The sequence below is a fragment of the Corylus avellana genome, chromosome 3 (assembly GCF_965113065.1).
Source record: "Corylus avellana chromosome 3, dhCorAvel1.hap1.2, whole genome shotgun sequence".
In the NCBI taxonomy this organism is placed as follows: domain Eukaryota; kingdom Viridiplantae; phylum Streptophyta; class Magnoliopsida; order Fagales; family Betulaceae; genus Corylus; species Corylus avellana.
This window is the reverse complement of record NC_142492.1, coordinates 4,128,962-4,156,692: the sequence shown is the minus strand read 5'-3', so window position 1 is coordinate 4,156,692 and position 27,731 is coordinate 4,128,962. Positions and strand designations below refer to the sequence as shown.

The 27,731-nt window shown below is 35.3% G+C and overlaps 4 protein-coding genes, 1 non-coding gene and 2 pseudogenes across 9 annotated transcripts; 3 read left to right on the top strand and 4 right to left on the bottom strand.

Moving 5' to 3' along the window:
• Window positions 1–1,080: 1,080 nt before the first annotated feature.
• Window positions 1,081–8,712, top strand: LOC132174869 (uncharacterized). Its single transcript, XM_059586595.2, has 12 exons — window positions 1,081–1,293; window positions 2,039–2,152; window positions 4,179–4,289; window positions 4,366–4,428; window positions 4,548–4,661; window positions 4,737–4,886; window positions 5,385–5,462; window positions 5,530–5,751; window positions 5,835–5,921; window positions 6,248–6,367; window positions 7,456–7,548; window positions 8,022–8,712. The coding sequence occupies exons 1-12, from the start codon at window positions 1,138–1,140 to the stop codon at window positions 8,079–8,081; spliced, it is 1,368 nt and encodes a 455-aa protein (XP_059442578.2). The 5' UTR covers window positions 1,081–1,137; the 3' UTR covers window positions 8,082–8,712.
• Window positions 8,713–9,792: 1,080 nt separating this feature from the next.
• Window positions 9,793–9,865, bottom strand: TRNAF-GAA (transfer RNA phenylalanine (anticodon GAA)). Its single transcript has one exon. It is a non-coding gene; the product is annotated as a tRNA-Phe (tRNA).
• A 122-nt stretch (window positions 9,866–9,987) lies between these two features.
• On the top strand, window positions 9,988–12,771 carry LOC132175940 (uncharacterized; annotated as a pseudogene). Its single transcript, XR_015911754.1, has 4 exons — window positions 9,988–10,238; window positions 11,229–11,519; window positions 11,644–11,750; window positions 12,666–12,771. The product of XR_015911754.1 is annotated as an uncharacterized LOC132175940 (transcript).
• A 3,149-nt stretch (window positions 12,772–15,920) lies between these two features.
• Window positions 15,921–19,487, top strand: LOC132176707 (uncharacterized). Of its 4 annotated transcripts, none has more exons than XM_059588990.2 (7): window positions 15,921–16,409; window positions 16,990–17,067; window positions 18,003–18,037; window positions 18,157–18,212; window positions 18,744–18,839; window positions 19,045–19,126; window positions 19,275–19,487. In XM_059588990.2, the coding sequence occupies exons 1-6, from the start codon at window positions 15,999–16,001 to the stop codon at window positions 19,101–19,103; spliced, it is 735 nt and encodes a 244-aa protein (XP_059444973.2). In that variant the 5' UTR covers window positions 15,921–15,998; the 3' UTR covers window positions 19,104–19,126; window positions 19,275–19,487. The 4 variants fall into 4 exon arrangements, with proteins under 4 accessions (XP_059444973.2, XP_059444971.2, XP_059444972.2 ...); XM_059588988.2 differs by having other exon boundaries at window positions 19,248–19,487; XM_059588989.2 differs by having other exon boundaries at window positions 19,244–19,487.
• Window positions 19,488–20,591: 1,104 nt separating this feature from the next.
• On the bottom strand, window positions 20,592–23,238 carry LOC132176670 (uncharacterized). Its single transcript, XM_059588940.2, has 4 exons — window positions 22,517–23,238; window positions 22,125–22,201; window positions 21,401–21,490; window positions 20,592–20,843 (listed from the first exon to the last, which is right to left on the bottom strand). Exons 1-4 carry the CDS (start codon window positions 22,638–22,640, stop codon window positions 20,811–20,813), a joined length of 324 nt encoding a protein of 107 aa, XP_059444923.2. The 5' UTR covers window positions 22,641–23,238; the 3' UTR covers window positions 20,592–20,810.
• Window positions 23,239–23,331: 93 nt separating this feature from the next.
• On the bottom strand, window positions 23,332–25,168 carry LOC148586704 (uncharacterized). Its single transcript, XM_059588939.2, has 2 exons — window positions 24,880–25,168; window positions 23,332–23,852 (listed from the first exon to the last, which is right to left on the bottom strand). The coding sequence occupies exons 1-2, from the start codon at window positions 25,028–25,030 to the stop codon at window positions 23,557–23,559; spliced, it is 447 nt and encodes a 148-aa protein (XP_059444922.2). The 5' UTR covers window positions 25,031–25,168; the 3' UTR covers window positions 23,332–23,556.
• A 1,289-nt stretch (window positions 25,169–26,457) lies between these two features.
• Window positions 26,458–26,948, bottom strand: LOC132174500 (SKP1-like protein 1 pseudogene; annotated as a pseudogene).
• Window positions 26,949–27,731: the final 783 nt, after the last annotated feature.

The window sequence follows — 27,731 nt, the reverse complement described above, 5'->3', positions numbered from 1 at the left end:
CATAATATGCCCGATAATTATACAAATTATTTTTTTGCTCGACAAATTCGTAGTTAAAAGTTATACTAGATGCAAAATATAGGCAAAATAAAGAAAATTAAAACTACTAACTTCCGTTCGCCGGAAGGGTAGAGATGAAGATGATGACAAAGATAAAAACGAATATTCTAATTTTAGCCATACTTCTTCTTCTTTGTGCTAAATACAATGGAAAAATGAAGCATTTATAGCAAAAGTCATTCCTTTGAAGCTTGGATTACAATAATACTACATCAAACTGTCAACGGGCCATCAACTGTGGGATACTTCAAAGGGTTATTAGATTTGAGCCAATTAAAAAAAAAAAATTAAGAACAAATGTCTTATTAACCTTTTGTGTTACTACATGGACAATAAAAAGATTCTAAAATGTTTCTTTCTTTTTGTTTTTTAAATTAAAAATTAGTCTATGCCAACATGTATAAAAAAAAGTCTATTGTATTTTAAGCGGAATGTAACAAATATATATATATATATATAATAAAATCAAGTTGAAAACAATATCATTTCCTTTTTTTTTTTTTTTTTTTTTTTTTTTTCTTTTCTTTTAAAGCTTGAATGACCAAAGGGTAATGTTAGAAAGAATTACAATTGTCATTACATCTCCATACACCGTATGCAATTTAGACCTAGAGTCAATTGGGTTCCTGTTCTGTGTACCGTTCGAACATAGTCCTCATTTTAATGGTGTTTGAACGTGTTTCATTTGAATCGTTTTAACTACTATTTAGACGATGCATTGTTTATTGTGTTTCCATTTTTTTATAATGAAATGTTGAATTTTTCATCTCCCAATAACTGAAGACATGTAAAGTTTTATCTAAATTTGAGCTAAAAGGCACTTTTCAAATGCCCTTTTTAGTTTTTTTTAGAACATATTTTTTTGTTCTTTTAATAATTACTTTTTTTTAAAGAAAAAAAAAAAAAAAAAAGAACCTCCTAGATGGATTCCCCTATGAGCCCATTGTTTATGGGTCTACTTTCAATAGCTTTTACTCTATAAATGTTTAACACCAAATGCTGGTGGCACAAGCACGAACGGCCCACACTACCAACGCTCTGATTGTAGTGAACATATTCCTTTCAATTTGCTTGAAGATGTGGGTCTTATCATGCGCCTCCCCTGCTTATCCTACTCGCTCTCTTCGAGCTTCAAGACCCATAGCTACCGTTCGTTCAAGCTCTCGAGGCTCAGTCTCCTTCAGTACTCATCATCATCATCATCATTATCAGGACCCTCCCTTTGTTCCAGAGGTAAAACTACGTACTTCCCATTCGTGTTTCTTGCAAAAACCCAGAACTTTAATTTGCTTAATGCTCTGTTTGGTTGCTGACGAAGCATGGGAAACCGAACTTTAAGCCTATGGTACATTACCTCAGTTTTCTCTTGCTAATTTCCCAAGAAATCATACAAATATACCGTAGTTTTCTTTTTGCTGTTGTGTTCACTCTCTCCAAACCCAATGTTGTATTCTGCATAGTTTTATGTTTGGTTGCTGAGAAAATGTAGGAAACGAAGAAAAAAAGAACCTTTTTTTTTCTTTTTCTGCGTATGTGGAGTTGGAGGAGGAAAGAATTCGTTCAACGTATTGTTTGGTTGCTTAGAAAAAGCAGAAAATAGAGGATACCGATTTCTTGATTCTATTTATCTTGTCTTAACATATTGGACCGGACAAAACATAATGTTCCTTTCAAATGGGGTCAACTACAATTGTTTGGTTTTGCTCTGGTGGCTTTTTTAATCCTGTGGGATCCAAAACAAACTTCACACCTTACATTTTGAGTTTCCTTTTCGCGTCTTTTTTATATATTTCTTAGCAACTGAATGGAGTCCATGTTCTTTCTTGCTAGAATCCTTAAACACGTCTTCTAGATTGATATAGTCATTTAAACATTTCTGGTTGCCGAAAAATATGGAGCCTGCTGTTTGTTTTTTTTAGTGCTGAAAGCTTGATGCTTGGTGCTAATACCTCAAGTGGTTTCATTTTCTGCAATGCAGGTTGTGAAAGCAGTCGACTCTTTGTATTCAGAGTTCAGAGCTGTGGATAATTTGGTGGCATGCAACACCACACGCGTTCTAAAAGCTTTCCAGAATGCTCGAGTTGGATCTCATGTAAGTTTGTACTTCATTTAGGTATAATGTGCAAATTGATACGACTAGAGTTGGATCTCACGTAAATTTGTACTTCATTCAGGTATAATATTCAAATTGATATGACATATGTACTTGGCTGTCAATGTGGTGTCATGTAACACGCTTTGGTCTTAAGGCTTCTCATACATTTCCCACTGTGGCAAAGCACTGTGATTTCCTGCATATTTATTAGATGCTGATATTTTTGCATCTTATGCCATTGTATATGTGAATGCACACACGAACAAAAAAGAAACTAAGGGTTTGTGTTCTGGGATATCCTATTTGCATCATGATTAGTGGTGTATCAAGTTTGCATGTACAAGTTCAGGGTTGGTTGAACTTGGGATTAAGCTCTAGCTTCATCAAAGCACAAGTGCTTAATGTGGACTGAACAAAGCTTAGTACATGTAGGTTAGATCTACCTAAGTTGTTTATTGCCATAAATTACAGTCACATTCTTCTTGATAGGCAACTCTGAATCATTCTGACATCTCAGTTAGATGGTATAAGCTCTCAAAAGTTACTTAATACTCTTTCTATCTTACTAGCTTCCAATTACATAGCAAATTTGCTTGTGTATTGTTTTTTTTCTCCAGAAAAATTGCACAAGGAATTATTTTATTTTGGCAATATGCTGCTAACCTTCACAATCCACGACAAGAATGACAAATTGCAAGGCCTTGCTCAAGCTGGAGCCATTATGTGGTTATGCTCAAAAACAAGATTGGCATTCCTTGTGAGACGAACAAATTTGATTTTGAGTTCGGAAGTTTTATTTGTTTTTTTAGCATTAGTTATTAACGATCCTGCAAGTATGAAACCTACAGTATTTAAATGTAGGATTCACAAAAGCTTTAAGTCCGTACACTTCTCAAAAAATCCCTCTGTTTCACCTGTCTGCTCTATGAGGCCAAGCTGTTTGGGGATTTAATCATGATACAAGCAAAAACTTTTTAGAAGACAACCATAAGCCTAGTAAGCTTGTCACTAGAATTCCATACCCAAGCATCATGAGCAAGAATATTTCCATTATTGTGAAAAAATTTGTGGACCTAACTCATCTTATAAAACCAGTTCAATAAGAGAGGGTTACCCATTCCTTATAAACATGCCAAAGATCTTGTCCACAGGCAATGTGGAATTATACCTCAATACCCTCTTTCACGTGCAGGCCAATATTTTTCCTGGTCCTTGTTACGGGGTAAGTAGTCTGAGCGCCATTCGTCCTGTGGTAGGCTTTGATACTATGAAGAAATTCGTGGGCCTAACTCATCTTATAAAACCGGTTTTATAAGAAAGGGTTGTCAATTCCTTATAAAGATGCCTAAGATCTTGTTCACAGGTAATGTGAGATTATTCCTCAACATATCGAAAAACTCTCCCGCTTTGATTGAAAAATTTACACAGAATAAGACATAGAAGCAGACTTTTAGTCCTTGAATTAAAGTGGGACGAAAGATGATACCCAATCATTACGAGTTTGACAAACTGGAAACAAATGGAGTCACAAGACAGTTATAAGGTAAGCCTTTGGTGTACTAACTGAGATCTAGCCAAATTAAAACTGCTGAGTTTGGTGAATGGAGAGACTAGGAAAAAAAATAAAAGCAATTTCTAACTTGTATGTGCCAACTTGCATGTGCTTGTGTCTTTTTTCTCTAGCAAGGGAACATTTGCTGGGTAAGATCTGCTGCTGAAGCTAGATAAAATTAGAAAGACAGTGTGTTTCCAGTTTGAAATAAATTAATTGCATGTGACGAAATTTCAATGTATTACCACTTTAATTCTATGGATTAGATTGTCTCGCTCATAAATTTTTCTTGTTTTAATTTTTCTTTTCCCACTAATATTTGTAACTATCATCTTTTGCATTCATGTTCTAACTCTGATAATTAAAAACTATTGGAACTACATTTCTCTTTTCAAACATCTCTTTTAAGTAAAGCAGTTGTCGTCTTCAGTACTTATTTCCAGAGAGTAAATTTGTTCATGATTTACTCAGCACTTTGGCGGATGCACTGGCTATGGCCATGACGAAGCTGGGGGGCGTGAAGCACTTGATCAAGCTTTTGCAGAAATTGTTGGAGCTGAATCTGCTATAGTTCGTTCACAGGTTTGCGACACGTTGTTCTTATCTTTAACTAGTTGTATTTTAATTCATTTTTAAGCCTCCGCTCCTCTACTATCAGTTTTTTTCAGGTACTCATGCGATCACCTGTGCTTTGTTCGCTTTTTTAAGGCCAGAGGATGAGGTGAGCTATTATTTGACCTTATCTGCACTTCAATCTCTATTACAACTCATATCTCTAATAAATAATGCTCTCTGCCCAGCTTGTAAGTGGGATATGGTTTGGACTAAGATCATTGTCAGCTTTTGGCAGTTGCTGGTGCTCCCTATGATACGTTAGAGGAAGTTATCGGAAAGAGGGACTCCCATGGACTGGGGTCCCTGAAAGATTTTGGAGTGAACTACCGAGAAGTTCCAGTATGTTACTAATAGAAAAGCAACACTAGCGGATTTCTGGTTGTGATTTGTCAACTTATCTCATTGTAATTTCAGCTTGCTGAGGATGGTGGACTTAACTGGGACGCACTTGTGGGTGCTGTGAAAACTCAAACAAGATGTGCACTCATACAGAGGTCATGTGGTTATTCATGGCGTCGTAGCTTAAGTGTAAATGAGATAGGCAGGGCAATCGAGATGATTAAGGTAACCCTTCGGAATGTGCAATAAAAATGATTTGAACTGTAATATATTGGGAGTCTGTCAGTAAAACTGGCTTCTATGCAACAATGAAACCTGTCATGGTTTGAGATTTAGCATGTCTATCTTCCCCTTGCCTTTATAATTTCCCCTGGCAGAAATGGACGAAACTTGATTGGACGTGGCTTCAACTGAAACCTACAAATTAAGTTGGTGTTAATTTGAAATTGTGTTTTAATGGGTTTTGACCCAATGATATGTTCTACTTTATTGTTTGGCACTTGAGCATTTAAAGTTTAGGAGAAACTATGACACCTCATCCCCCGCATCCCTAAAGATAGGAGTTACTTGGACATAATCTGTAGCTTTTTTTTTTAAGGATTCGTAAAGTATTATTGCTTAAAATATGCACTTTATTATTAACAGTTGCTTCAATTTGTCCTGTAACTTCTGCACCCTTCAAATTTTCAATGTGTTAATGACCCCTGGCATTTACATATACAGATGCAGAATCCTAATTGCTTGGTCATGGTGGATAATTGCTATGGTGAATTTGTGGAAAGCATTGAACCTCCATTGGTGGTATGTGACATATTCTGCATACTTGGTTCTTTAGAAGGGTAATGTGATATTGTCAATGGCTGGACAGGGTGCAGATTTGATTGCAGGGAGTTTGATAAAAAATCCTGGTGGAACCATCGCACCATGCGGTGGATATGTTGCAGGGAAGGAAAGATGGGTAAAAGCAGCTGCTGCTCGCCTCTCTGCACCAGGGCTTGGGGTTGATTGTGGCTCCACTACTGGTGATATTATGCGAGCTTTTTTCCAGGGGTTATTCCTTTCACCTCAAATGGTTGGCGAGGCAATCAAGGTTCTGGTTTCTTCATGTTTTGATTTCACATATTTTTGTTACTTCTACGTGGCTGTAAATGTCATTTGTCTTTTGTAATAAAGGGAACCTTTCTGATTGCTGAAGTTATGGCATCTAAAGGGTATAAGGTGCAGCCACTTCCTCGTGTCCAACGCCATGATGTAGTGCAGGTTTGTCTTAGTGTACTCGTGTTATTTCCTTCCTGAATGACCCTTCAGAATTAAAATGTGATTAGCTGATAACATAAGGTCCACCTGTGCCTTAACTAATGATCATGGTTGGCTTGGGTGAAAGTTGATCCACATGCACCCAGCAACAAGTTACTTCATTTACTGATGAACTCCACTTTGAAAACAGATCCCAACTCTTTTAATTAATCTTAGTTGATAATGTTGTTGGGTCGACAGTTCTGATTAGCCTGTTGATAATTATACTTGGAACAATATAAAATAAGAAACAAGATATAAGAGGTTAATCACCCTGTAATAATTTTCAGGCTGTGCAGCTTGGGAGCCGTGAGCGTCTTCTTGCCTTTTGCGAGGCTGTTCAGAGAAGCTCCCCAGTTGGCTCGTATACTAAACCAGTCGCTGGTACAACTCCTGGATATGCATCAGAGGTATTTTAACTTTTACTTTCAATTGCATAAATGTCTTGGGGATACAAGAATTTCAATATTTGAATCGAAGCTTTATATTATAAGACTTATCTGATCTTCTCAATTGTTAGATATTTTTTTTACAATAAATCATAAATTTTTCTAGGACAGTATTCAAGATCTCATTGCCTATCTTGCAAGATCGCCGTTGCAGCTTTAGTGTGTCAAAGAGCTATCTCTATAACATACTGGGTTCTATAATGTGCACAGGAGGATTATGTTACATTTCATAAAACTCCTTTTAAACTTCTATTGCCATCAAGTGCTTTCATTGTAATTCATATAAAGGAGGGACCCTAATGTTATTCATGCAGAATGAAATAGTTATCCTAGTCACATATTTGTGGGCTGATGGGTGGTGTGTTACGTGAATACGTAAGAGGATAGAATTTAGGTTATGAGGAAACCTAAACCTTTTAGATTTTAAGAAAACTTCAAAACCCTTTTTCAAACATAAGGTTTGGGATTAATTTTTTAATTTCTTTTTATTAAAATATCATCCTTTAAATAGGAACATTACATCCACTTAGACTTGGAGTAGAACTCCTACACTCACTTGGAGATATACCCCTACAAAGATAACTAATACAATACTAACTCTAAAATAAATAACTAGGTAATTGAAATACAAATAGATGCAAAATACTGATAACAAAACTAATCTAAATTAATCTTAAATGAAATCTAATTCATATTAAATATAAGTCTACTCTAATATAATGTCTACTTTATCACTAGGTTACTTCCGTAACATGGTGTATATGATGGTTTGCACTTGCGGTTCTATGCAAACATTAGTCAAGGGAATGATTGCAAGCCCTAACTTTTGAATTATTACATAATGTTTAGACTCTCAAGAAAATTTGTTCTTAGTGACTTGTCTATGTATATTTCTTATGCAAAATATATACGTAAAATGGTGCCAATTCTCACATTAACAAGTTACAATTGAAGATGATTTAGATTTTAAGACTTCCTCAAATATGCAATGATGTTTATTAAACCTTTTTATTGTAACCTGACTCAGATCAGTATTTGTTGTTTTTCAGGTGATCTTTGCCGATGGAACCTTCATTGATGGGAGTACCAGTGAGCTCTCATGTGATGGACCACTAAGAGAGCCATTTGCTGTATACTGCCAGGTGCGAGCTTCTTTCATGTGGTCTCCTTTTCCAGTTGATGTTTCTTATGTGCTTGCATATTTGGGTTTTTTACGAAAGGGGAGATATGACCTAAAGTGTTTAAAATATTGAGTTACCTAGTATTAGAATATTAATTAAATTGTTAAATTTATCTCTTCCTATCATTTTAAATTTTTAAGATAAGTAATGATTTAACTTGATAACAGAGCTAAAGGTCTTGAATTCGAATCTAGTTTCCGTCATTCACCTCTTATTTTAATTAAATATTTCACTTGTTAAAAAGAAATTTGAGGTCACATGTGAGGAGTATTAGAATATTAATTAAATGATAAAATTTAACTCTTACTATTACCTTAAGTTTTTTAGATAAATGGTGATTTAACGTTCAGAACTTGTCCTAAGATGATAGTGGCTGGTCTACTTAATGAAATTCTTGTATCCTGAATTCCTTTTTCGCTTCAATTACAATGCAGGGTGGCACCCATTGGACCCAATGGGGACTAGTTCTTGGAGAGGTTCTCAAATCCATATAAGCCAAAATCAATTTTGGGTCATGAGGACACAAGTTTTCACAATGATAATCTTCTGGGGATTCAAAAACTGCTAGAGAGCAGATGGGGATGATTTAAAATATGGTCTGAAAGATGAAAAGAAAAGAAAAGCAAAAAGGTAGGATGAACTGAATTGCTCAAGGGATAAGCATCTTTCTTGTCAACATCCATTGTACAAAGTAAAGAGTCCATCATGAAGGCCATACATGGTCCATTCCATAAGCAACGTGAATATATGCTGCCATTTTATGGGTATTTCTCGAACAATGAGCACGATGGAGCTGTTGCTGGGTTTTCATTTTCAGGCCATCCATGACACAGCACGATAGATTCTTCAAAGATTGCTATATCAACTTCTTGTGTAGTTTGAAGAAGAAATGAATGAGTTTAATCACAGTTACGATTTTGATCTCTTTTAAGGTTTACTAGAAATCAGGTCGCTTGAGTGGAATTACAAGATCCCAGTGAGATTATAAACCCAGAGAATGATCGAAAAAAAATTTCTTCGTTGTTGCATTGTTTGTGGGGCATGTATTTAATGGCTGTCGCTTTAATAACATTAAAGCATTTAGGATTATATCTATTTCAATTGAAATTGAGGTGATTTATTTAAGGGTTTATATTAGATTTTATAGATTTAACTGTGTATATATTATTATATGATGAGTATGTTGTCACATTGTTTAAAATGACATGATATCATATATACCGTTAAATGTAATAAATCAATTTCAACTCTAAAGTTTTTTATTTTTTATTTTTTTACGGTGAGGTATTTAGGATTTCAATCTAATTAGTCCCTCAGCATATGTAGTCCTCCCATTCCACACACACCAAACAAATATTGGACGTGTTGAGCCCCAGGGGTAGCCTCAAGGAGATTAAAAAATCCAAGTTTGAATTTTTAAGTTATATTATGCTAGGTTTATCAAGCATAATCCTAATGGATCTAATTTTAACTCAAAACTGGACTCAAGCCAAACCCTATCAAGACTATGAACAAAAGGAACATGTATCTCAATCTCAACGAATCTAATTCTAATTAAAACTGAACCCAAGCCAAATCCTATTAAAACTTTTTTTAACATGTTCACAAAGGAAAAGATGATAGGGATTCGAACTAGTGACTTATGTTTCATGAAGCGTGGTCTTTAGCTGATTGAGCTATTCATTGGGGACAACTTTATTAAAACTTAGTATATCACTTAAACTCTAACTTATTGCAATCCTAAGGTTTATAGTTTTTTAGAATGCCAATTAAAAACTTATAGGGAAGGTAGGGGAGTCCCCACAACTCACCCAAAGAGAAAGATGAGGGATTGTGAGGGACTCTCTCACCGGTCACTCCTGTGACCATGACCCTAGGGTGGGGGTCTTCTACGAACCACCTCTGCAAAAGTGGGAGATTGATTGCCAAAGAAAGAATAGACTAATATGATAATATGTAATGTTTTATAAGTTTTATTTGGCTTTTTATACACCTAACTAAATTTCTCTTAGTTTGTCTGATAATGAATAGGTAGAAGAAACATTTTGATAGAAGTGAAAACCAAGCAGATTTTGAAAACTTAGTGAACCTTTTGATAAAGTGGTAAACCAAAAGGATCAAATTAGTATTTAAATCTTTTTTTTTTTTTTTTTGAAAAAAAAAAAAAATACAAAAGAAAACTTGTCCAAAAAAAAAAAAAATTAATGCGGTGAGCGTGGATCGAACACGCGACCTTCAGATCTTCAGTCTGACGCTCTCCCAACTGAGCTATCCCCGCTTGCTGGTAATTGTTAGCAATCAAGATTAAAGTACGTAAGCATCTCTCTTCTTCAACCGTCGAATTCTACCATTTCGACGACTGCGCCGATTACGACGAAATCAAATGCAAAAAGCCAAAAAGGTTCCCAAGAGAAAGCGACCACTACAAATCTTTCTCATCATCCAATTCAGCATTGTCGTCTCGCAAAGTACTTATTTCAGACAAGAAACCTGCGTTAAGTGATCTTTTCCTTCGATTCTTTGCTCTGTTTGTTTACTAAGAAACCGCAGGAAAAGAAAAAGTAAAACTTTGGTTCTTACTCAAATCCTTCCTGTTTCCAAGCAACCAGACAAAGCATTAGTCCAACCTCTGTAAGGATAAAACTGAAAGAGTATTGTGCACAGCTTGATTCCTAGTATTATGTCAATCTTGATTTTGTATGAAAATTTTGATTCTTTTTTTTTTTTTTTGCAATTCAATATATTGATTGTTTTTTCTTCTTCTTCTCTCGGTAAGCTTTGTTTCCTAGTTTTCTGTTTGGTTGCTGAGAAAACGGAGAGAAAGTAATGGAACTGAATGTATGAAGATTATGACTTTTGTTAGGATTTTTCAAGTAAAATGTGACAAGGACAATTATATATCATAAATATAGTTGCATTGAAGCTCAGTTGTTGACTAATGACCTTACATTGTTGCCATAATTAGATATAAAAAATAAAAAATAAAAAATAAAAAATAAAATTGTGACTGTATATGAAGTATCTCACTCGATAAGAGTGACTGATTTTTGCTAAATTCCTGCTATTCGTATTGGCTGTTGCTTTAAATTGTTGATAAAATAAGCTAATAAAGTTTCCTCTGTATCCATTAGTCAATGTGTGAATTAAAGGGTTCACTGAACTCCGTTTCGATCTTTTATTTGGAGCAATAATTAATGGAAAGTGAGTGTACTTAGAATCTGGTTGTAAAGATCAAGGGAGAATCTTTAGGAATGTATTTATGTATTAGGATGGTGTTCTATCATGTTGTATGCCCTTAATTGCTAGAAGATTGTTGATCAAGATGATTGTGTGAAGAATATACACCAATGAGTTTTGTAAATTAAATAATGAAACCATTATCAGTCACCAGCTAACTGTGTGATTAATGAAACTTTTTAGCTGGAATTTTTAGGATGCTTTGTCAGCATGAAGAATCGGCATATCCTCTTTGCTAATGCTTCGTTTATCTTTATTATAATCCATTTTGATGAGTAAAATTTGCTGTTCTCTAAAGGCTTATACTGTTATACATGATATTAGATTTGTAGACTTTGTCTTATTAGAGTATTGGATTCAATGTAGCTCATATACCCTAAACTACCTTTGGGTTCCTTCTGCAGATCCTATTTCTATATTGCCTCTGTGGTTAACGACATATATAATTACAATGAATCCTGGACAACTCACCCTGCTCGGATCCACCATCTGTGTGATGCTTACCATGCATTTTGCCGTACAGCTTATGCTTATCTCAGAACATATGTTCTGTTGGAAGAAGAAAGCCATCATAATTATCACACTTATGGCCCCCATATATGCTATTGACTCCTTTGTTGGTTTGCTAGATTTTCAGGGGAGCAAGGCATTCTTTATGTTCTTGGACTCAGATTAAGGAATGTTACGAGGCTCTGGTAAGATTTTTGATATACGGTGAAAATTGAAGTTATTCCTTTGTGGGTGACATAGGAACTGAATACTTGTTGGTATTAGTGATTCAATGCATTGCTGCTAAGTTTCTCATTTTGTTACATGCAGATGATAGCTAAGTTCTTGGCTTTGATGTACAGCTACTTGAACATATCCATAAGCAAAAACATAGTGCCTGATGAAATCAAAGGAAGGGAGTTCACCATTCTTTTCAGGTGAGTCACTAACCGTCATAAAAAAAAATGCTTATCTATTTGTAAACTAGAATGTTTAAGTTGCATCCATGATGGCATCAATAGATGGCTAATCAGAGCAACCAACAAATATCTAGAAACCAATGAATATATGATATTTGGCACTAATTCTGCTATGCCCTTATGATATTGACATTAATTGGGTAATTGTTTCCCCCTTTTTGTGATAAAGTTGCTGATAGCTCAGCTAATGACCTTTTCGTGTTAACCAGTAAGATAGAAGTTTGTATGTTTCTTTATCTGTATTAAACATTTCTTTTATGATTAAAGAACTCGAAGTTAATTGCACATCAGTCAGCTGGTTCAGTTGTTATGCCAGGGATCCACCAGCTATTCAAATGCTTACTATCTTTTACAAATAGCAGAGTAAGCTAGCCAATGTCTGACAACCATTTTGTTAACCTGGGTAAGGTCAGATATATATTTGAGTTTTTACTCATAGTATCTACCAAATGCAGCCCTGCACTGCTCGTTTGAACCACAATATAAGAGCATAAGTGTATTGCCACAGAAATGATAGAGCATAACGGATATTTTACCCATTTTCTATCGGATTTAATAGAAAATTCTAATGGATGGGGGGCTAAGTCAAATGGCTAAGTAGCTTGGGAAGTCAATTGCAATTTTTTAAAGTTTTGGGGGATATTGCAATTTAGGTGTAAGTTTGAAGGGGGTAAATATAGTTTTCCCTAATTAAAATTGATAGTTAAATCTTTTATGTGTTTGTTTTGATCATTTGGACTCCGCTTGTTGGAAACAAGCGGACTTGTACTTGGTTGAACGAGAGCAATGTTGCTGACATGGTGTACAAGTGTTATTTGAGAACAGAAATGATTTTATTTGTTGACCAAGCGGCTTCTTGGGTGGATTTTGCAGGGTGTTGTACTTGAGATTCTTGTAGCATTGGGAATAATCCAATCTCATCATATCTGGGTAGATGTCGAGCATATTGAGGAAGCCCTCCAAAATGTATTGGTGTGTGTGGAGATGGTTTTCTTTTCTGCTTTTCAGCTATATGCATACAGTGTTGAACCATACAGAGATGATGCTATATTGGCTGTGAAATTCAACAAGAAGAAAGAGTGATTTTAAAAAACTTACCATCATTGAAATCATTTACACCGTTAAATGTACTAATTCTAAATTCCGACTATAAAATAGATATTATTCATTTCATTTGAAATGAAGTGGATCCTTATTCCTTGTCCGTGGGTGAGACGGAGAACTTGAATTGATATCTATCAATTGTACAAATTTAGATATAGAGTAATTATGTTCATGTGATTTAGGCAAATGTGGTTTTCTGCCCTAGTTTCTGTTTTCTCTCTGTATTTAATCAATCTGATAATGCTTTTGTTGCTACTACTAATTTGGTCAATTTTTTGAACCTAATTACCACATAAATGGACCCTGCTGCTTCAATCTCCCATGGTGCGGTTTGAAGTGTTTACTGTTTACTCATGAGTCATGAGGGTCGTCCTAAATTGCAAGCACCAAATTGGATTAACATGTGTTCCCTCTCTATTTTTAACTTGGAAGGAGAAGGAAATAAAGTTTCCATAACTAATTTGAAGGAGTAAGATATTTTCTCCATGATCTCTCCCATTATCTTTGATTCCTCAGATGCTATTCCTTTTGCTTCCTCTTGGGAAGTTAGGAATATTAATAGAAGTGTAAAATTTTGTGTCCACTTAGTGGCACGTTAGGCCTCGCAAGATCTTACTCTGGCAACATTCACTTTTCCTCCACCCCTTTCCTTTCTTCTCCCCTAGCTAGTGGAAAGGATCCTCCCCTTCTGTTTGTTTCATGTAGTTTGTTGTCTTGCAATGTACTTATAAAATAAATAAATAAAGATATTTTCTCCCCTTTGTGATTTTTGTCCTATGGTGAATGTATTATGTTCCTCTCACGTTGGGTTGTGTTGTTCTCTTATAGGAGAGTGAAATTCAAAAGAAAAGGAGGAAAAGAATGATGAAACATTACCTTTTCACCTTGGGCAAAAGGCAATCGTGGGTGAACATTTCAAAAGAAAATGAGGGAAAAAGACTCCTGCTTTTTAGACAATAATTTTGCTTTTAATAAAGAAAGCTTGCTCAAGTAATTTACACTCACAATATGTAATAATGATTGAAATATCTAAGATAGTGATCATAAAATCTTAGCTGAGATCTAACCATTTAACTTGGTGCATATCGCCTTTGTGTCAGAATTTGAATGACCCATTCATTGTTCCTAACCACACACCGTATGACCACTGTCTAGTGATGGAGCTCGTTTGACCACATCCATGCCTTTCAAACCATAATTTTCCTTTTTTCTACATCAAACAACTCATCATGTGGGTTGGAAACTTTAAATAAGCCTTACGTAAGTGGGTTATTGCGAAAAATCTTTATCTTGATGCAATTCATGTGAATCTTTTTTTTATGTTATCATATTTGCACCTGCATTGGTGCTGTTTTGACTTAAGATGACTCATGGGTTGGAGCCCGTCTTTGGCCTGCATTCCCCTGTGGGCATCAAGCCCAATAAAAATATGACGATTGTTGAATGAGATCTTATGAGCTCTTTTTAATGAATTTAGCGAAAAAAAAAAAAAATCTTGATTCAGTTTGAGTTAGCCTTTAGGATCATGCCACATAGCCTGAGAAAAATCAGCCTAGACACAAATCAATACAGTGATTTATTTATTTTTTTCTTGTTTACACCTGATTTTGAATATACATATTTTAACTTCTTTTTTATTTTGTCCATTTAGGTATCAAGCAATGTTCTTCCATTTCTTTTTAGGGTTAAATACTATTTTAGTACATGTGATTTGCAGCAAAATTAAATAGCTATCTAGGTTTTTAAAAATATCACAAATAGTACTTGTGGTAAGCTAATAAACCTATTTGGTACCTCTGTCAAGATTCCGTTAAGTTTTTTAACAGAACACCACGTCATCTTTACATGTGGATGTCATGTGGTATGGTACCTGAGTTTTTCGGTACCACGTCTTTTTTTTTTTTTAAATCCAAAAAAAAAAAAAAAGACACGCTGGGGTGGCCGACCACCCTTTTTGGCCTGGGAGTCGTTCGGCCACCCAGCATACGTCTTCTTTTCTTTTTCTTTTTTTTTTGGATTTTTTTTTACAAAAATGACGTGGCACCCAAAAACTCAGGTACCACGCCACGTGGTGCCCACGTGTAAAAGTGACGTGGTGTTCCGTTAATCTTGATAGAGGTATTAAGTGGGTTTTTTTTTTTTTTTGATACGATTAAGTGGATTTATTTGCTTACCATAAGTATCATTTGTGATATTTTTAAAAACTCAATTAATTATTTAATTTTAGTACAAACTACAAATATTGAAATAATATTTAACCCTTCTTTTTATTAGGGAATGATTGAACTTTTATCATACGTGAAGACATAAATCTTAACAGACAATTTTCTTTTCCTTTGTGTACCAACAATTTTATTTATTTATTTATCCTATCATAAATCTGAATAGATGTTTTTTTTTTTTTTTTACCCACACTTTTTCCTTCACCTATCAAACGACCATTTTATTTTATATTTCTTTGGCATATCATGAATAAGTCTTTTTTTTTTTTTTTTTTTTTTAACATTTAGAGCTTTCTAATAGCAGTGAAACAAAATATAATATTACTAGATTAACGGTATGATGAAATAATTTACAATATGATAAGCGAAATAATAGATTAAGTGCATAATAATTGTTAAGGCTATATATAGGAAACGTTTTTTAGTGATATATTGTTTTTAGGGTAAATATAAAATAAACCCCCAAGTAAACGTATTTTTACAGAATTAAGGATACCCACCAAAAAGACTAATCAAATCCATTATTACTCTATTAAGTTTTTTTTTTTAAAAAAAAAAAAATTATCATAAAAATCACGTAAACTGATTTTATATTTAAAAATAAAATAAAATTTGCAGGTGTTATGCTAGTTTAAAAGAGAGCCAACAAATGGTCCAAAATCAGTGTTCACTTCACTCACACGTGGTACCTATCCCAGAGGATAATACCAATGCATATCTCGAGAGAGAAAGTGAGACTAAAAAGTTGGAAACTATAAAGACAACCCAAGATAATAATAATAATAATAATAATCTGTTGTTGTTTGATTAAGCCACCATGAAATCCCCAGTAGACTATCCAAAACTAGTGTTATAGATTTGTGCAGCTTTCATATTTGCCATGACTTCACTTCTGCAAAACTTTGTTAACATCTCAGCCTTTAAGCTTGAATCTTTGCAGGGTCATAAGAAATACAAAAAACCCACTAGCATTTACTCCCTACCAAGAACAAAGTTAACTTCTTTTCATCACAACGGGTTCAAAGTGAGGGCTTTTGGGGAGAGGTGGTCTTTCTTGGGTGGGAGTAGGCGTGAGGGTGTGATTTTATTGGAGGAGGAGAGGTGGAAGAAGAAGAGAAGGGTGGTTTTGGTGAAATTTAATCAGGGGTTTGGTTTTAATGGTGGAGGTGGTGGGAGAGATGATGGTGCCACTGCTAGAATTCTGGGAAATCTTGCTCTGGCTATTGGGTTGACATATCTTTCAATGACTGGGCAGCTTGGTTGGCTTCTGGATGCAATTGTTTCCATTTGGGTATTGCTTTCCCCCCCACACCCCCCCCCCCCCTCTCTCTCTCTCTCTCTCTCTCTACACACACACACACTTATTTTTGTATGTGTAAGTTTAATTCAACTAATTTATGAAGGTACTTGAGAATTCCATTTGGTCATTTTAGTGTTACATCCTGTATTGTCGGGGTTTGCTCTATATCCTGATTCTGTTGCTGGTCTTTGGTCAATTTACTGTTCTTTTTGCAATTGTTTGAGAATTATTATAAATCTTCGTGCTCTACCTAGCTCATGGAATTATGTCATGGATGCTTCTGGTCTTATATTTCTCTGCTACAAATTAGAAACTTTCATGTACATTTGGGATTTGAGCGAAACTGGTTTGCTTAGGCAACAGATATCCTGTTTTTGATCCCTTTTTGTTAGTATGTTATTATCTGCGACTTTATATTGGGAAGCCTTTCAAAGGTCTGGGGTTTTTACATTTCATTTTTCTGTAGAAAAAAAAAATCTCTGCTGATATGTATGTAATGGCATAATTACGTTGTGAGGCGCACATTGGTATATGTGGTTCAATTTGATTGATTGATGCGTTTTCACTACAGCTCTTTGCAGTGCTTATACCGATCGTTGGGTTGGGTGCTTTTCTTTGGTGGGCTGGACGAGATATGATTCAAGGCACTGTAAGGCTTCTTGCTGCTGCTTTTATTGAAAATGTTTGGTTCTTCATCTCGCTATTTATGGGATGTATAAACCATTTATATTTGCTTACTAAAATTGTAACTCAAGATTGTTACTTCATTGCATTTTCTGACAAATTCAACTTCTTACCCTAGACTTCCAATTATGCAATATTTTACTTTATAAACCTGTAACTTGTAACATTGGTTCAATTACTGAGGATATCACTAATAATTTCTTGCAACTATAGTTGAGCTTTGTGAAAATTTATCATTGACATTAGAATGTAGTTTAATAGTATAGTACTTGTGTTAAAGTTAGGGAGTTGATTCATTATGTGGCAATTCATCGGCATGAGTCATAGACTATACAAGTTTACACTGCACTGGGGGCTCCTACTCATTATAGACACTAAAGAAGTGGAGGTTTGACTGTTTATTCAAAGGCTCTATAGTGTGGCATAACCAGAAAATCTTCTCAGATAATTCCACCAGCAAGTACATGCCACCCACAACCTGCAAATTTCATGCCCAGCAACTACACCACGCACACAACCGCACAAAACAGGGGCAAACAGAGATGGTCATGATTTCTGATTCCTAGATGATAGACTTTACTAAATGACTGGTCTTGCTGGGTAGACAGGCTGCAGTGTCAGTTAATTTTGTTTCACCATGCATGTGAGCTGGCATGAACCAAATGTTTGATGCTCAAACCATTCTTTCCCATATCAGGAAATTGTGTTAGAAGAATGACCTATTTGCAAAGTACATGAGAAACTTAAATTTATATGTTCTAACATTTTGGTAACTGTTCTTGACTTGTCATCTAGTACTTCCTATGGGTACTTTTAGAATGTGAAGGAGTAATTACTCACTTCTGCTGTGTCATGACTTCTTTGATTGATTTTGCCCTTTTATATATGTTGTATTTGCAGTGCCCAAACTGTGGAAATGATTTTCAAGTTTTCAAGTAAGAGCCATTGAGACCTTTTATGATGTCAATCTAACTAGTGTAGACATGGTTTTTCTATTATTGTAGATCACTTTGTATTATGAGTTGTCTGACTTGTACAATGTTATCTGTTGCAGATCTTCTCTAAATGATGATTTGCAGCTGTGCCCCTTCTGCACCCAACCTTTTTCTGGTAATGCTAACTATTTGGTTATCTAGTTATTGAAGTTCATGAAGATTCTCCAATTAATTTGTTCCTGTGTTAGACCATGGGCAATTATAGTATGGCATTCACTTTGTTAGTCCTTAGTTGTAGTCATTGAACTTCTTATCTTTAGCAACGCTATAGAGTTTTCAAGTGGAATCTTTTTTATTTTAGAATTTTTCTGTGAGGCTATTTGTTTTGACATTTTTCGTAATGATGTTATTTTTCAACAGAAACTAATATTTTTGCTTTATTTTCATAGAGGTCTGTGATTGTTGATGACAAAGTACTGTTTGATCTCAAAGTCGTCCTTTTGTTCGTAGTTGCAGCTTTGACAAACTTAGTTGGGATCCTCTGTTGTTATTTTTTATCTATTTTTTTAATATAACATATATTTTCTGTTTTATGTTACCAATATCTAATTATGTGTAGCATAGACTTACATAATTTTGTTCTAATAACTCAGAGAATATATATGTCTGTATTTCTCTAATGTTTTAAGACATCCTCAAATTTCAGTGGTGGGCAATGAATTTGTAAGCGACTCCGTGAAGTTCTCCAATCAATCGACAACATTTGGGCAGGCTTTCAATGACTTTTCCCGTTCCAAAAAAGGTAGTTTCCACAAGACTTGTTGCTTCCTTCTCTTTAAGTCATATCTGTGATGTGTACAAGTCTATATGTTATACTTTATTCCTGCATTGTATGGTTATTGGAACCTGTGTTCTTGATTTGTAATCATCCCCATCCCTTTTTATCTCCTGCAAGTTGTTGTTGAAACAAGTTATTTATATTCCTCAACTTGTTGCTCCTTTTCCAGGAAAAGATTCTTCTATGGCAGTTGTTGATGTTGAAGCAGAAGTAAAAGATGCAGACTGAAACTACACAACCATTATAGCCTGGTATGCAGTTAAAGATGATAATCTAGGCAGCGTTCGTGAAAGCACTCGATATATTCTAGGCTTTTGTCTGGTCTAAAAAATGATTTTTTTTTTTTCTTTATTATTTTTCTTTTTAAGCCAGTGAACATTTTTCCCTTGTGCCTTCAAGATACATCCCTCAGAAGTTCAATGCCTGAGCCTCTGAAGGTGGTATATATATCATACTGAACTGGAGACACACTTGATGAACAGGACCCGTATTGCTAGAGAGGAAAGTGGCATTGCAGCTGTAATATAAGTTTTGACAGTGATGTCTCTTGTATTATATTTTTGTATACCATTTGTTGGAAAAGAAAAAAGTTTGGTCTTGTGTACCTGTGTATTTTTTGAGCTTGTTTGATAATGTGCATGGAATCTGCTGATATCTTGCATCAGAAAAATGTTCTCCCATTGAAATACACGCTTGGAAAAATCAGTTAAAAAGCTGTGTTGTAAGTAGTTCTGTAAAATATATGCTAGTTGTTTTCAGGAGAAAAAAAAAAACAAAAAACAAAAACAAAAACAAAACTGCTACAAGTCATTTGTTGCAAAGAAGAGCATTTTCTTGGTTGTGGTCATTTTAAGCTTATTGTACAAAGGATAATCCGGTAGGTGATAAATCCCTAGATATTAGTAAGAAAGCCTAACAAGCGCTTATAACAGTGGATCAGGATTTATTGAAATTTTTAGGGAATTTTAGTTTCTGAAATTTCGAATTCAAGCCGTTCATTTTTCATCAAATGGTCATTGTTCTGTCACGTAGGACACGTGATAGAACAATGACCTTTAGATGGAAAATAGACGGCCTAGATCTGAAATTCTAAAAACTGAAATTTTCTTAAGAATTTCAGTGGATCTAGATCCCTTAAAGAGTTCTGACAAACCTAACCTAAGCTTCCATGGAACCCTAACCCTATCCTCGATAGCCTCTCTCTCTCTCTCTCACCCATGGTCTATTATTGTGTCAACCTTTATCCTTCCTTGCTGAACATCCGCGGCAAATTCTTAGAGGCCAATGCACAGAAGTTTTAGGCTTCATTGTCTAAGAATGAACAGTGCATTTAGCACTGATTTACAGACCAAAATGCAATTTTAATTCAAATTATAAAAAAAATACATTTTTATTAAAAAAAATCTATTTTCAGATTGCATTCAATGAAGTGCATTTTAAAAAACACATAATTTTAAAGGCCAAATTACGATTTTAAAAGTCAAACCAATTTTATTACGTTTTTCATAAAATAACTTACGTTTTGAAGTTGCACACTAAAAACTTAGGTGGGTTTTAATTAACTTTTTGCTTCATAGGTGGATCAGGATGGGCATCAAATACCAAACAGAGTGGCTATGCCAATTCTCTTCCAAAGTTCTACAGCAAATCCCCTTTATATGGATATGAAGGTTTGAGAAGGCATAAATAAATCTAAAAATTTCTTTTGCCCACTGATAGTTAGAACATAAGAAGGGGTGTTTTAGAACGAAATAAAGGTCTAGTATTCACAACGCATTATTTTGAAGTTTATGTACAATCAAAGAAGGCGAAAACTAGCGGTATAATTACACAGAAAAACATCCTCATCCAGAGAACACAAAGACGAACATCCTCATTCTACATATCATAAGCCAAGTGAAGATTTTATTTGCAGGTAGAACTCCCTCAGAAAAGCTAGTGTGATGGACCTGATTGTTCTCCAACTTTCTGCACAAAAAGAAAAAAGAAAAAAGCATAAAATTATCCACTAGAGATTGCTTCTGCCTAAACAGCAATCTTTTTACATGGCCAGGTTTTCAGCTCTAGATTGTCCTGGCTACACATGTAATGCATAGAAATTTTAGGCAGAGATCTGTTGTATTAGGAACACTCAATTGATAAATAAAATCAACATAGAAAAAACAAATTGAGACTTGAGAGTGCCTGACCCCAGTGCAGAAATCTAAGGAGACCCTGAAATGGGTGGCTTAGAATGCTACAAAACATCGAGGAAGATAAACGATTTCTCTTGCCTGACTGGAAATTTAGTATTACTGGTAAACTAAAAGTTCAATCATGAAAATCCCCGGACAAAATGAAGAAGTTGAGAAAAGCCACCAAACTAGCCTAATAAAGTATGAGAAACCACTGTAACAAATTTAGGATAGCTCCGTTCATTGCTTCATAACTCAAAAGTTTGATGAGAACGGATGATTTGATAAGCAAGATCATACCACTTATCAGCAACAAACAAAGATTATAAATCAAAAGACAGAGCAAAGAACCTCTTCCCTCTTGTCGTTTTTGCCTTTAATGAAGAACTCGTAACCTCCATAGAAAAGTAATCCACATCCAGTTAAAGACACAATCACAAACTGCAAAAGACAAAAAGCAGTTCTTCAACCAACTTGACAAAACAACACAAACTTTGTTCTATGTATGAATTATTGAAGCATATTCAAATGATCCATTAATCTAATTTAGCTTCCTCCTCCTCCCTAGGAAAATTCAATTCATGGTTTAAATATATTTCCCTTCACACCATAATCTCCCCTGATCACAAACTCAAAGTCATACACCCATTATGGCATTATTATTACATTCGTAAAGTCAGCTTTCTTTGCTTGGAGGCTAAAAGGATTTAGGCCATCGCTCCCTCCCTCACTACATCCCTAAATGCATTAGACTCCTGAGCATCACTAATTTGTTCCAGGACATCAAAGTGGCTCTCAGTTATCTCATAAGGCTTTCCCAATATAGTTGAGAAAAGTCAAAATATATGAGAGGGTCATATAACCAACCATTACAATATATAATGGCATTATTTCTTATTGCGTTTTCTTTTCCAAAGAAGCACAATTAAGTGTCTAGTGTCATACATAAGATATGAGACATTTCTACAGCACCATGAACAAGTAATCCATAATTTTTGATATCAATGGTCCAATATCAGTCTCATATTAAGATAAAGCCTCTGCCAAAAAAAAAAAAAAAATCAAAAGGATTTACTTGTTCTTTTTTCCATCTAGATGGGTGCATTGGATCCTGCCAAAAATTCACCTTTGGAGTTCCATGATGATATGCAACTATGCCCAAAGTAAATATTGCCAAGAATATAACAAAAAATAAAAACAAATTAATTCTACCTTTTTACACCAGGCAATCTGATAGTTGAATACCCATATGCATCAAATTCAATAACTCAGAAAGCCCAAATGAAAATCCTCAAACAAACAACCAGAGCAACGAAACATAACGCATAACACAAATGAAATACATAAATTATGAACTTATACTAAAAAAAAAAAGTTACTTTCTTTTATTTTCCTGAATTTTTGTCAGCAACCAAACATGGCATAAAGAAAGCAAGAAAGAAAGAAAGAAAAGGCAGGTCATTGTACCGCCTCCTCCGGCGAGACCACGCCGATGGATAAGGGAAGCGGCTTGAGCGGTGGAAGCTGTTTTCGGGGAGGAGAGCCGAGAGAGATTGGCGGCTTGGCGAGCCGCGGCTGTCCACACTGCCATAGATGTTCGGTGCTCTTGAACACTCCGAGAGAGAGAGAGAGAGAGAGAGTTTGTACGTGGAAGGTGAAAGAAATAAGCGCGAGTTTCAGTGTGTGTAGGTGTTTGTGCGTGGAAGTTGAAAGAAATGGCGAGTGTGTAATAGTCAAAAGACTGAGATTGCCCTCAACTTTTTATGGAATCTCTTTTATGGGTTGTAGCATCTTCAAACGACAACGTCCTGTACTCTGAGACTCCAACAAGCGAAAAGGTCAAACTTCTCTTCTAGGCATAACCCGGAACTACTAAAGATAGTTAGCACTCGACCAAGCATCTGCAGTCTCCAATGAAAAAGAAGATAATTCATACTCTTTCCACTCCTTTTACACATGCATACAACATCAATGAACCACAACGACACTATTTTTTAAGGTTATTCATAGTTAGATCTTTTAAGGACAATTGTCTTAGCGCAAAAAGACCAAAAAACAAAACACCACCCTTAATGAAACCAAATACTCTTCCAAGGAAAATAGGCACTCTCTTGAGGTACACGGACGTTATAGAAAGATTTTACATCAAACATCCATAAAGCCTTAGGCCATTGTCAATCCTCCAGGCCCCAAAGAATAATAAAATCTTAAACCTTTCAATAAAATGAAATTTGGAATTTCCTTTTTCAGTCAGCCCTTCTGATTATGAAGTAGATGCTATAAATTCAAATCCCATCGCATATAATAAGGAGAAATCGTGGTGGAAATTATGTGCAAAAAAAGAACATATACTATAGTTTTTCAGACTTCTACATACAGATGACATTGGGGTAGAAAAACGAGCGCATGATAGACATAGAATCCATATACAAATCCTCAACATGCTATTTTGATGTCAGTCACATGATATGTGAGGCATCAAGGACACCAAACTCAACCCCATTAATTTATAGCCGGGAACGAAGAAAAACTCTTTTCTTATCCGTTTTCAGAAGATCTGATTCCTTGTTGTCTTCATTTGGAAGCTTCTTCAGAGGCTCTGGATCCTCTGATCCATTGACAGACTTGGCTGATATCTTATTTCCTTGCTCTACTTTATTCATGTCTTCCTGAATTAACTCCTTTCCTTGCAGCTCCTCCATTGCTAGTTTAAGATCTTCCGGTTTCTTCTTGTCATTTAAACAGGGCGTAGGGCATTGATGCATGAATCCTTCCTCCACAATCTTATGCACTTTCTTCCTACCTGCAATTCTTTAATGTGAGAAGAGATAATTTGAAAAATGGGAAACAGAAGTAATGGCATATGTCAATTTTGTTAAATTACCATTTATCTCAAAAACTTAAGTTTATAAAAAATGATTGATTTAATCATTTACTTAACATTCTAACACTTCTCCTCACGTGTGGACTCAAACTATCTTGAAATAATTGGAACCCGAGACCCAACATGTGAAATATTTAACCGAAATGAAGGTGAATTGATGAAGACGAAGTTCAAACTCAGGACCTTTGCTCATTTAATTAATATTCTAACAAATTTATGTCCTTACTAATGTTAAAAACTAAAAATGCAGTGAATGAAAGATGACTATCTGTTCTTTAATCAACAGATGTTGGTCTCCATTATATACTCTCTAAAGGTGATCCCACAAACCCATGCTAAGAAGATGTATTAGACCAAAAAAGAAATAACATCTACTCAAGCTCAACAAAAACTCATTCCAGCTGATTGGGTTTCACCACATAAACCTTACACTCTGTAAACAATCTTACAATTTTCGGAAACATTTGTCATATTTTCCTCCCAGCCTCATCCTATATTGTTTTCGAGACAAGGTATGTATGCCAAAGAAGGGGTTAATACAAAGAATTCATAGAATTATTAACATAAATTATAATTGAATAATATTAAAGTAAATAATTAAGTTCACCATTTCCTGTCTTCTTAAGCTTTTAGGGTAAACAGCAAATAATATGCATCTCTAAACAAGTTTATGGGGCAAAGGATGAAACACTTAAAAAGCTGGAGCTCAAATTTTCACACTTTTACAAGGACTCGGCCAAAATAAAAAAGACCCACTAAAAGTTCTAAAATCACAACTATTTTTAACACTAATTACACGCCACAATTAACTGCCAAAGCCAGCCCAAATTCAAACTACTCATACCCAATTCAGGGGAACTCAATAAAAATTGTATGTGTTGCCAAAATTTGAGGACCAAACAAACAAAACCCCCACAAAAATTCACATATTGGAGAAGGGACCAACCAGTATCGGCTTTGAGAGACTCCTGAACGGCGGAGTCAACGGCGAACTTGCCGATGCTCGTGAGGATCCGGCTAATCTTGTCGCGGCGGTCAGGGTCGGTCACGTGCTCTTTCCGCATAGCATCTCTGTCAACTCTAACGGCATCGGCCATTTTCGTAGCAGCAATTTGACCGGGATCGTTCCGACTCCCACACGGAGCGTAGCGGGGAGCAAATCGAGTATCCTTTGTTTGTATGCGTAAGTTGGGTGTCCTCTTCCTCTTCCTGATATTCTTTTCTATGTTTATCTTTTCGGTCTTACGTATTTATTGACCGATATCGGATTTGTAATAGAGGCCCATGACCGAACTGCCCGCGGGTATATACTTGTGGTCTTTGTGGAAAACTCACGAGTCACTACTAGTACTGTGGATCTTTGAGTCTTTTGGCATTTATGGTATTCTTTTTTTATTTTTCTTTTTTATTTTTTACTTGATGTAGAAGTATTAAGTCGTGTTTTTCATACAAAAGTTAACGGAAAAATGCTATTAGATGAAATATATTGAAAGTGCTTAGTAATTAAAATGATCAATTTATCACTTTTAAAATTTGACGAGATAATTGTAAATTGGGTATCAATTCCCGAACGCAGGTATAATTTTTCCTATATTGTTCCTTCAAACGGGTTATATAATATGAGATCGAGATCCACAGTAATTAGTTTTGCTAATGTGAGGAGGTTGGAATAGGACAACAAAAAATATCGGAATGAAGAATGTGTGTTAATTGGTTCAATTGCCTAATAATAGTATTAATCAAGGAGGTGTTACCAATATATATGTTATAAGTTTATAACACAAAAGGCTAATCAAAATCACGATTAAAAACTTCTTGAAAATAACTTAATCTGCAACCTATATGAGATTAAAAATACACAGCTTCACAATCCATCCCTCGACACAACACATTTATAATTCGTAATTGTTAAAATAAACTAGAGAATATAAAACTTGAATTGAACTATGTACAACTATGCATGTGTTGTAACATATTATAGGGTTGGTATTGATTAAATCGGTGATGATAGAAGTATTTTCACTTACTGAACCTAAAAAGTCGGTTAAGTTAATTAACCGACTTCAAACCAACAAAAATAAATTTTGACTATTTCGGTTAAGTCAGATAATCATGAACCTTTTATATTAGGCCAAGCCTATTTTGATGCGCCAACATGAATTTTATTTTTAAATAAAATTCTATCGCCTACCGAATAAAACCGACGTCAAAATATTTTTTTTTATTCCGACTACCGACCGGCTGTTAGTAGACGACAATCAGATATTTTACGTACCCACCCCTAAATGTTTAGGTATATATAATTGAATAAGACTAATTGAAATAGAAAATACAATCTAAAAATTAATAAAAAAAATTAATTACAAAATAAAATCAAACTATACAAGCCAAATATATATCAGAACAACAAAAAAGACAATTAATTTATATCAGAATATGTATACTCTGACACAAACATATTGACACTAAATCTTAATGGATTTGTCATTGCAATAACCCAGAGGAAACAAAAAAGACTAGGACATCACTCAAAGGCCCAAGCATTCTTCTTAGCTTGCGGAGTTCTTCCTCTACTTGCGGAGGAAAATCACTTTTGATGTTGATTATTTTGCGTAAATCCTCCTCCTCCTCCGGTTGCTTTCCAATATCGATCATCATCTTCGATATCCTCTGGGATACTGGGTGGATCAAACCCTCGACACGGAGATAGGTTGCAGCCACGAGAAGATCGTAGAGAACGGCCGCCGGCGCCTCATCAACGTCAACTTCCATTAATTGATCGTGCTTGTCGGCGTGCTTCTTGCACCACTCTACGACCATGGCTAGGGTCTTGGCGTTCACATTCGGCAACGGAATGGTGCAGTCATTAGCGCACGCGTAATCGATCATGCTCTTGATGGTTTCAAACTGCACCGCCACCGCCTCTTCCACCTCGAATGTTTTGTCGTCCGAGGACTTCAACTTCACAATTCTGCTCTTCTTCGACGAGGACATGATGTTCGATATTGATAATGTTTGGTGGGGTACTGGAGAACAGGAGAAGTAAAGTTCGGTGTATATATATATATATATATAAACGTAAGATTTCGATTTTCGAATCTAGAAAGGCCTTCCTAATCCTTGTTGGAGAAGGTTTTTGTTTCTTCCCTATTAAGTTTTTTTTAGGGTTCTCATAAAGTAATCCTAATAAAAGCTATTTTAAAGTCATCTTAATTGTGATGTGACTTCTAAAATTATCGTTAAATTTGAGATATAATTTATTAATTTTTAATTTATTGGTGATTTTAAAAGTCATTTCACATTTACAAGAACTCTAGGAGAATTCTAAGAAGACTTATAACACTTGTTGTCAATATGCCAACTCAGCATTCTGTTTCCAAGAGCCGATAGATCACTCACACCTGTCCACTCCAGCTATGGTTTCGACGCTGAAACCGTACGTCTCGATCGTTTGTTGACCGATGGACCCCGTCAACGACCTTACGGCGCATGAGGGCGGGCGTGGCATCGTGCTATATGCGCGCATATGTATATCTAAAGTCTAACGACTCTAACCACCAACAGAACTGAAGCCAAACACCTGGCACCACGTACGCCTTCTACGTGCAAGTAGAAGATAAGTACGTATGGGCCCAATTTGCTAACACTGATCATTACTTTTTTTTTTTTTTAAAAAAAAAAAAAAAAAAAAAAAAGAAGAAAAAATTCAGATGAGGGAAAGGGAAAAGGGATCACCACGATTATTACTTTACTTTGCCGAAACATCTCTCTTTTGAACCTAATCCGGTGTTTGGAACG

What these genes read in the sequence shown, in the direction of transcription:
- LOC132174869 (XM_059586595.2), top strand. Translation starts at nt 1,138, where the DNA reads ATGTGGGTCTTATCATGCGCCTCCCCTGCTTATCCTACTCGCTCTCTT. An exon ending in TTTTAAGGCCAGAGGATGAG is followed by an intron (nt 4,429 to 4,547) that starts GTGAGCTATTAT and finishes GATCATTGTCAG; the next exon opens with CTTTTGGCAGTTGCTGGTGC. An exon ending in CATTTGCTGTATACTGCCAG is followed by an intron (nt 7,549 to 8,021) that starts GTGCGAGCTTCT and finishes ATTACAATGCAG; the next exon opens with GGTGGCACCCATTGGACCCA.
- LOC132176707 (XM_059588990.2), top strand. Translation starts at nt 15,999, where the DNA reads ATGACTTCACTTCTGCAAAACTTTGTTAACATCTCAGCCTTTAAGCTT. An exon ending in ATGCAATTGTTTCCATTTGG is followed by an intron (nt 16,410 to 16,989) that starts GTATTGCTTTCC and finishes TTTTCACTACAG; the next exon opens with CTCTTTGCAGTGCTTATACC. An exon ending in CTGCACCCAACCTTTTTCTG is followed by an intron (nt 18,213 to 18,743) that starts GTAATGCTAACT and finishes CTCAAATTTCAG; the next exon opens with TGGTGGGCAATGAATTTGTA.
- LOC132176670 (XM_059588940.2), bottom strand. Translation starts at nt 22,640, where the DNA reads ATGGCAGTGTGGACAGCCGCGGCTCGCCAAGCCGCCAATCTCTCTCGG. An exon ending in TGGTCTCGCCGGAGGAGGCG is followed by an intron (nt 22,202 to 22,516) that starts GTACAATGACCT and finishes CTTTGGGCATAG; the next exon opens with TTGCATATCATCATGGAACT. An exon ending in CTAGATGGAAAAAAGAACAA is followed by an intron (nt 21,491 to 22,124) that starts GTAAATCCTTTT and finishes TGTCTTTTGCAG; the next exon opens with TTTGTGATTGTGTCTTTAAC.
- LOC148586704 (XM_059588939.2), bottom strand. Translation starts at nt 25,030, where the DNA reads ATGGCCGATGCCGTTAGAGTTGACAGAGATGCTATGCGGAAAGAGCAC. An exon ending in GTCTCTCAAAGCCGATACTG is followed by an intron (nt 23,853 to 24,879) that starts GTTGGTCCCTTC and finishes AAAGAATTGCAG; the next exon opens with GTAGGAAGAAAGTGCATAAG.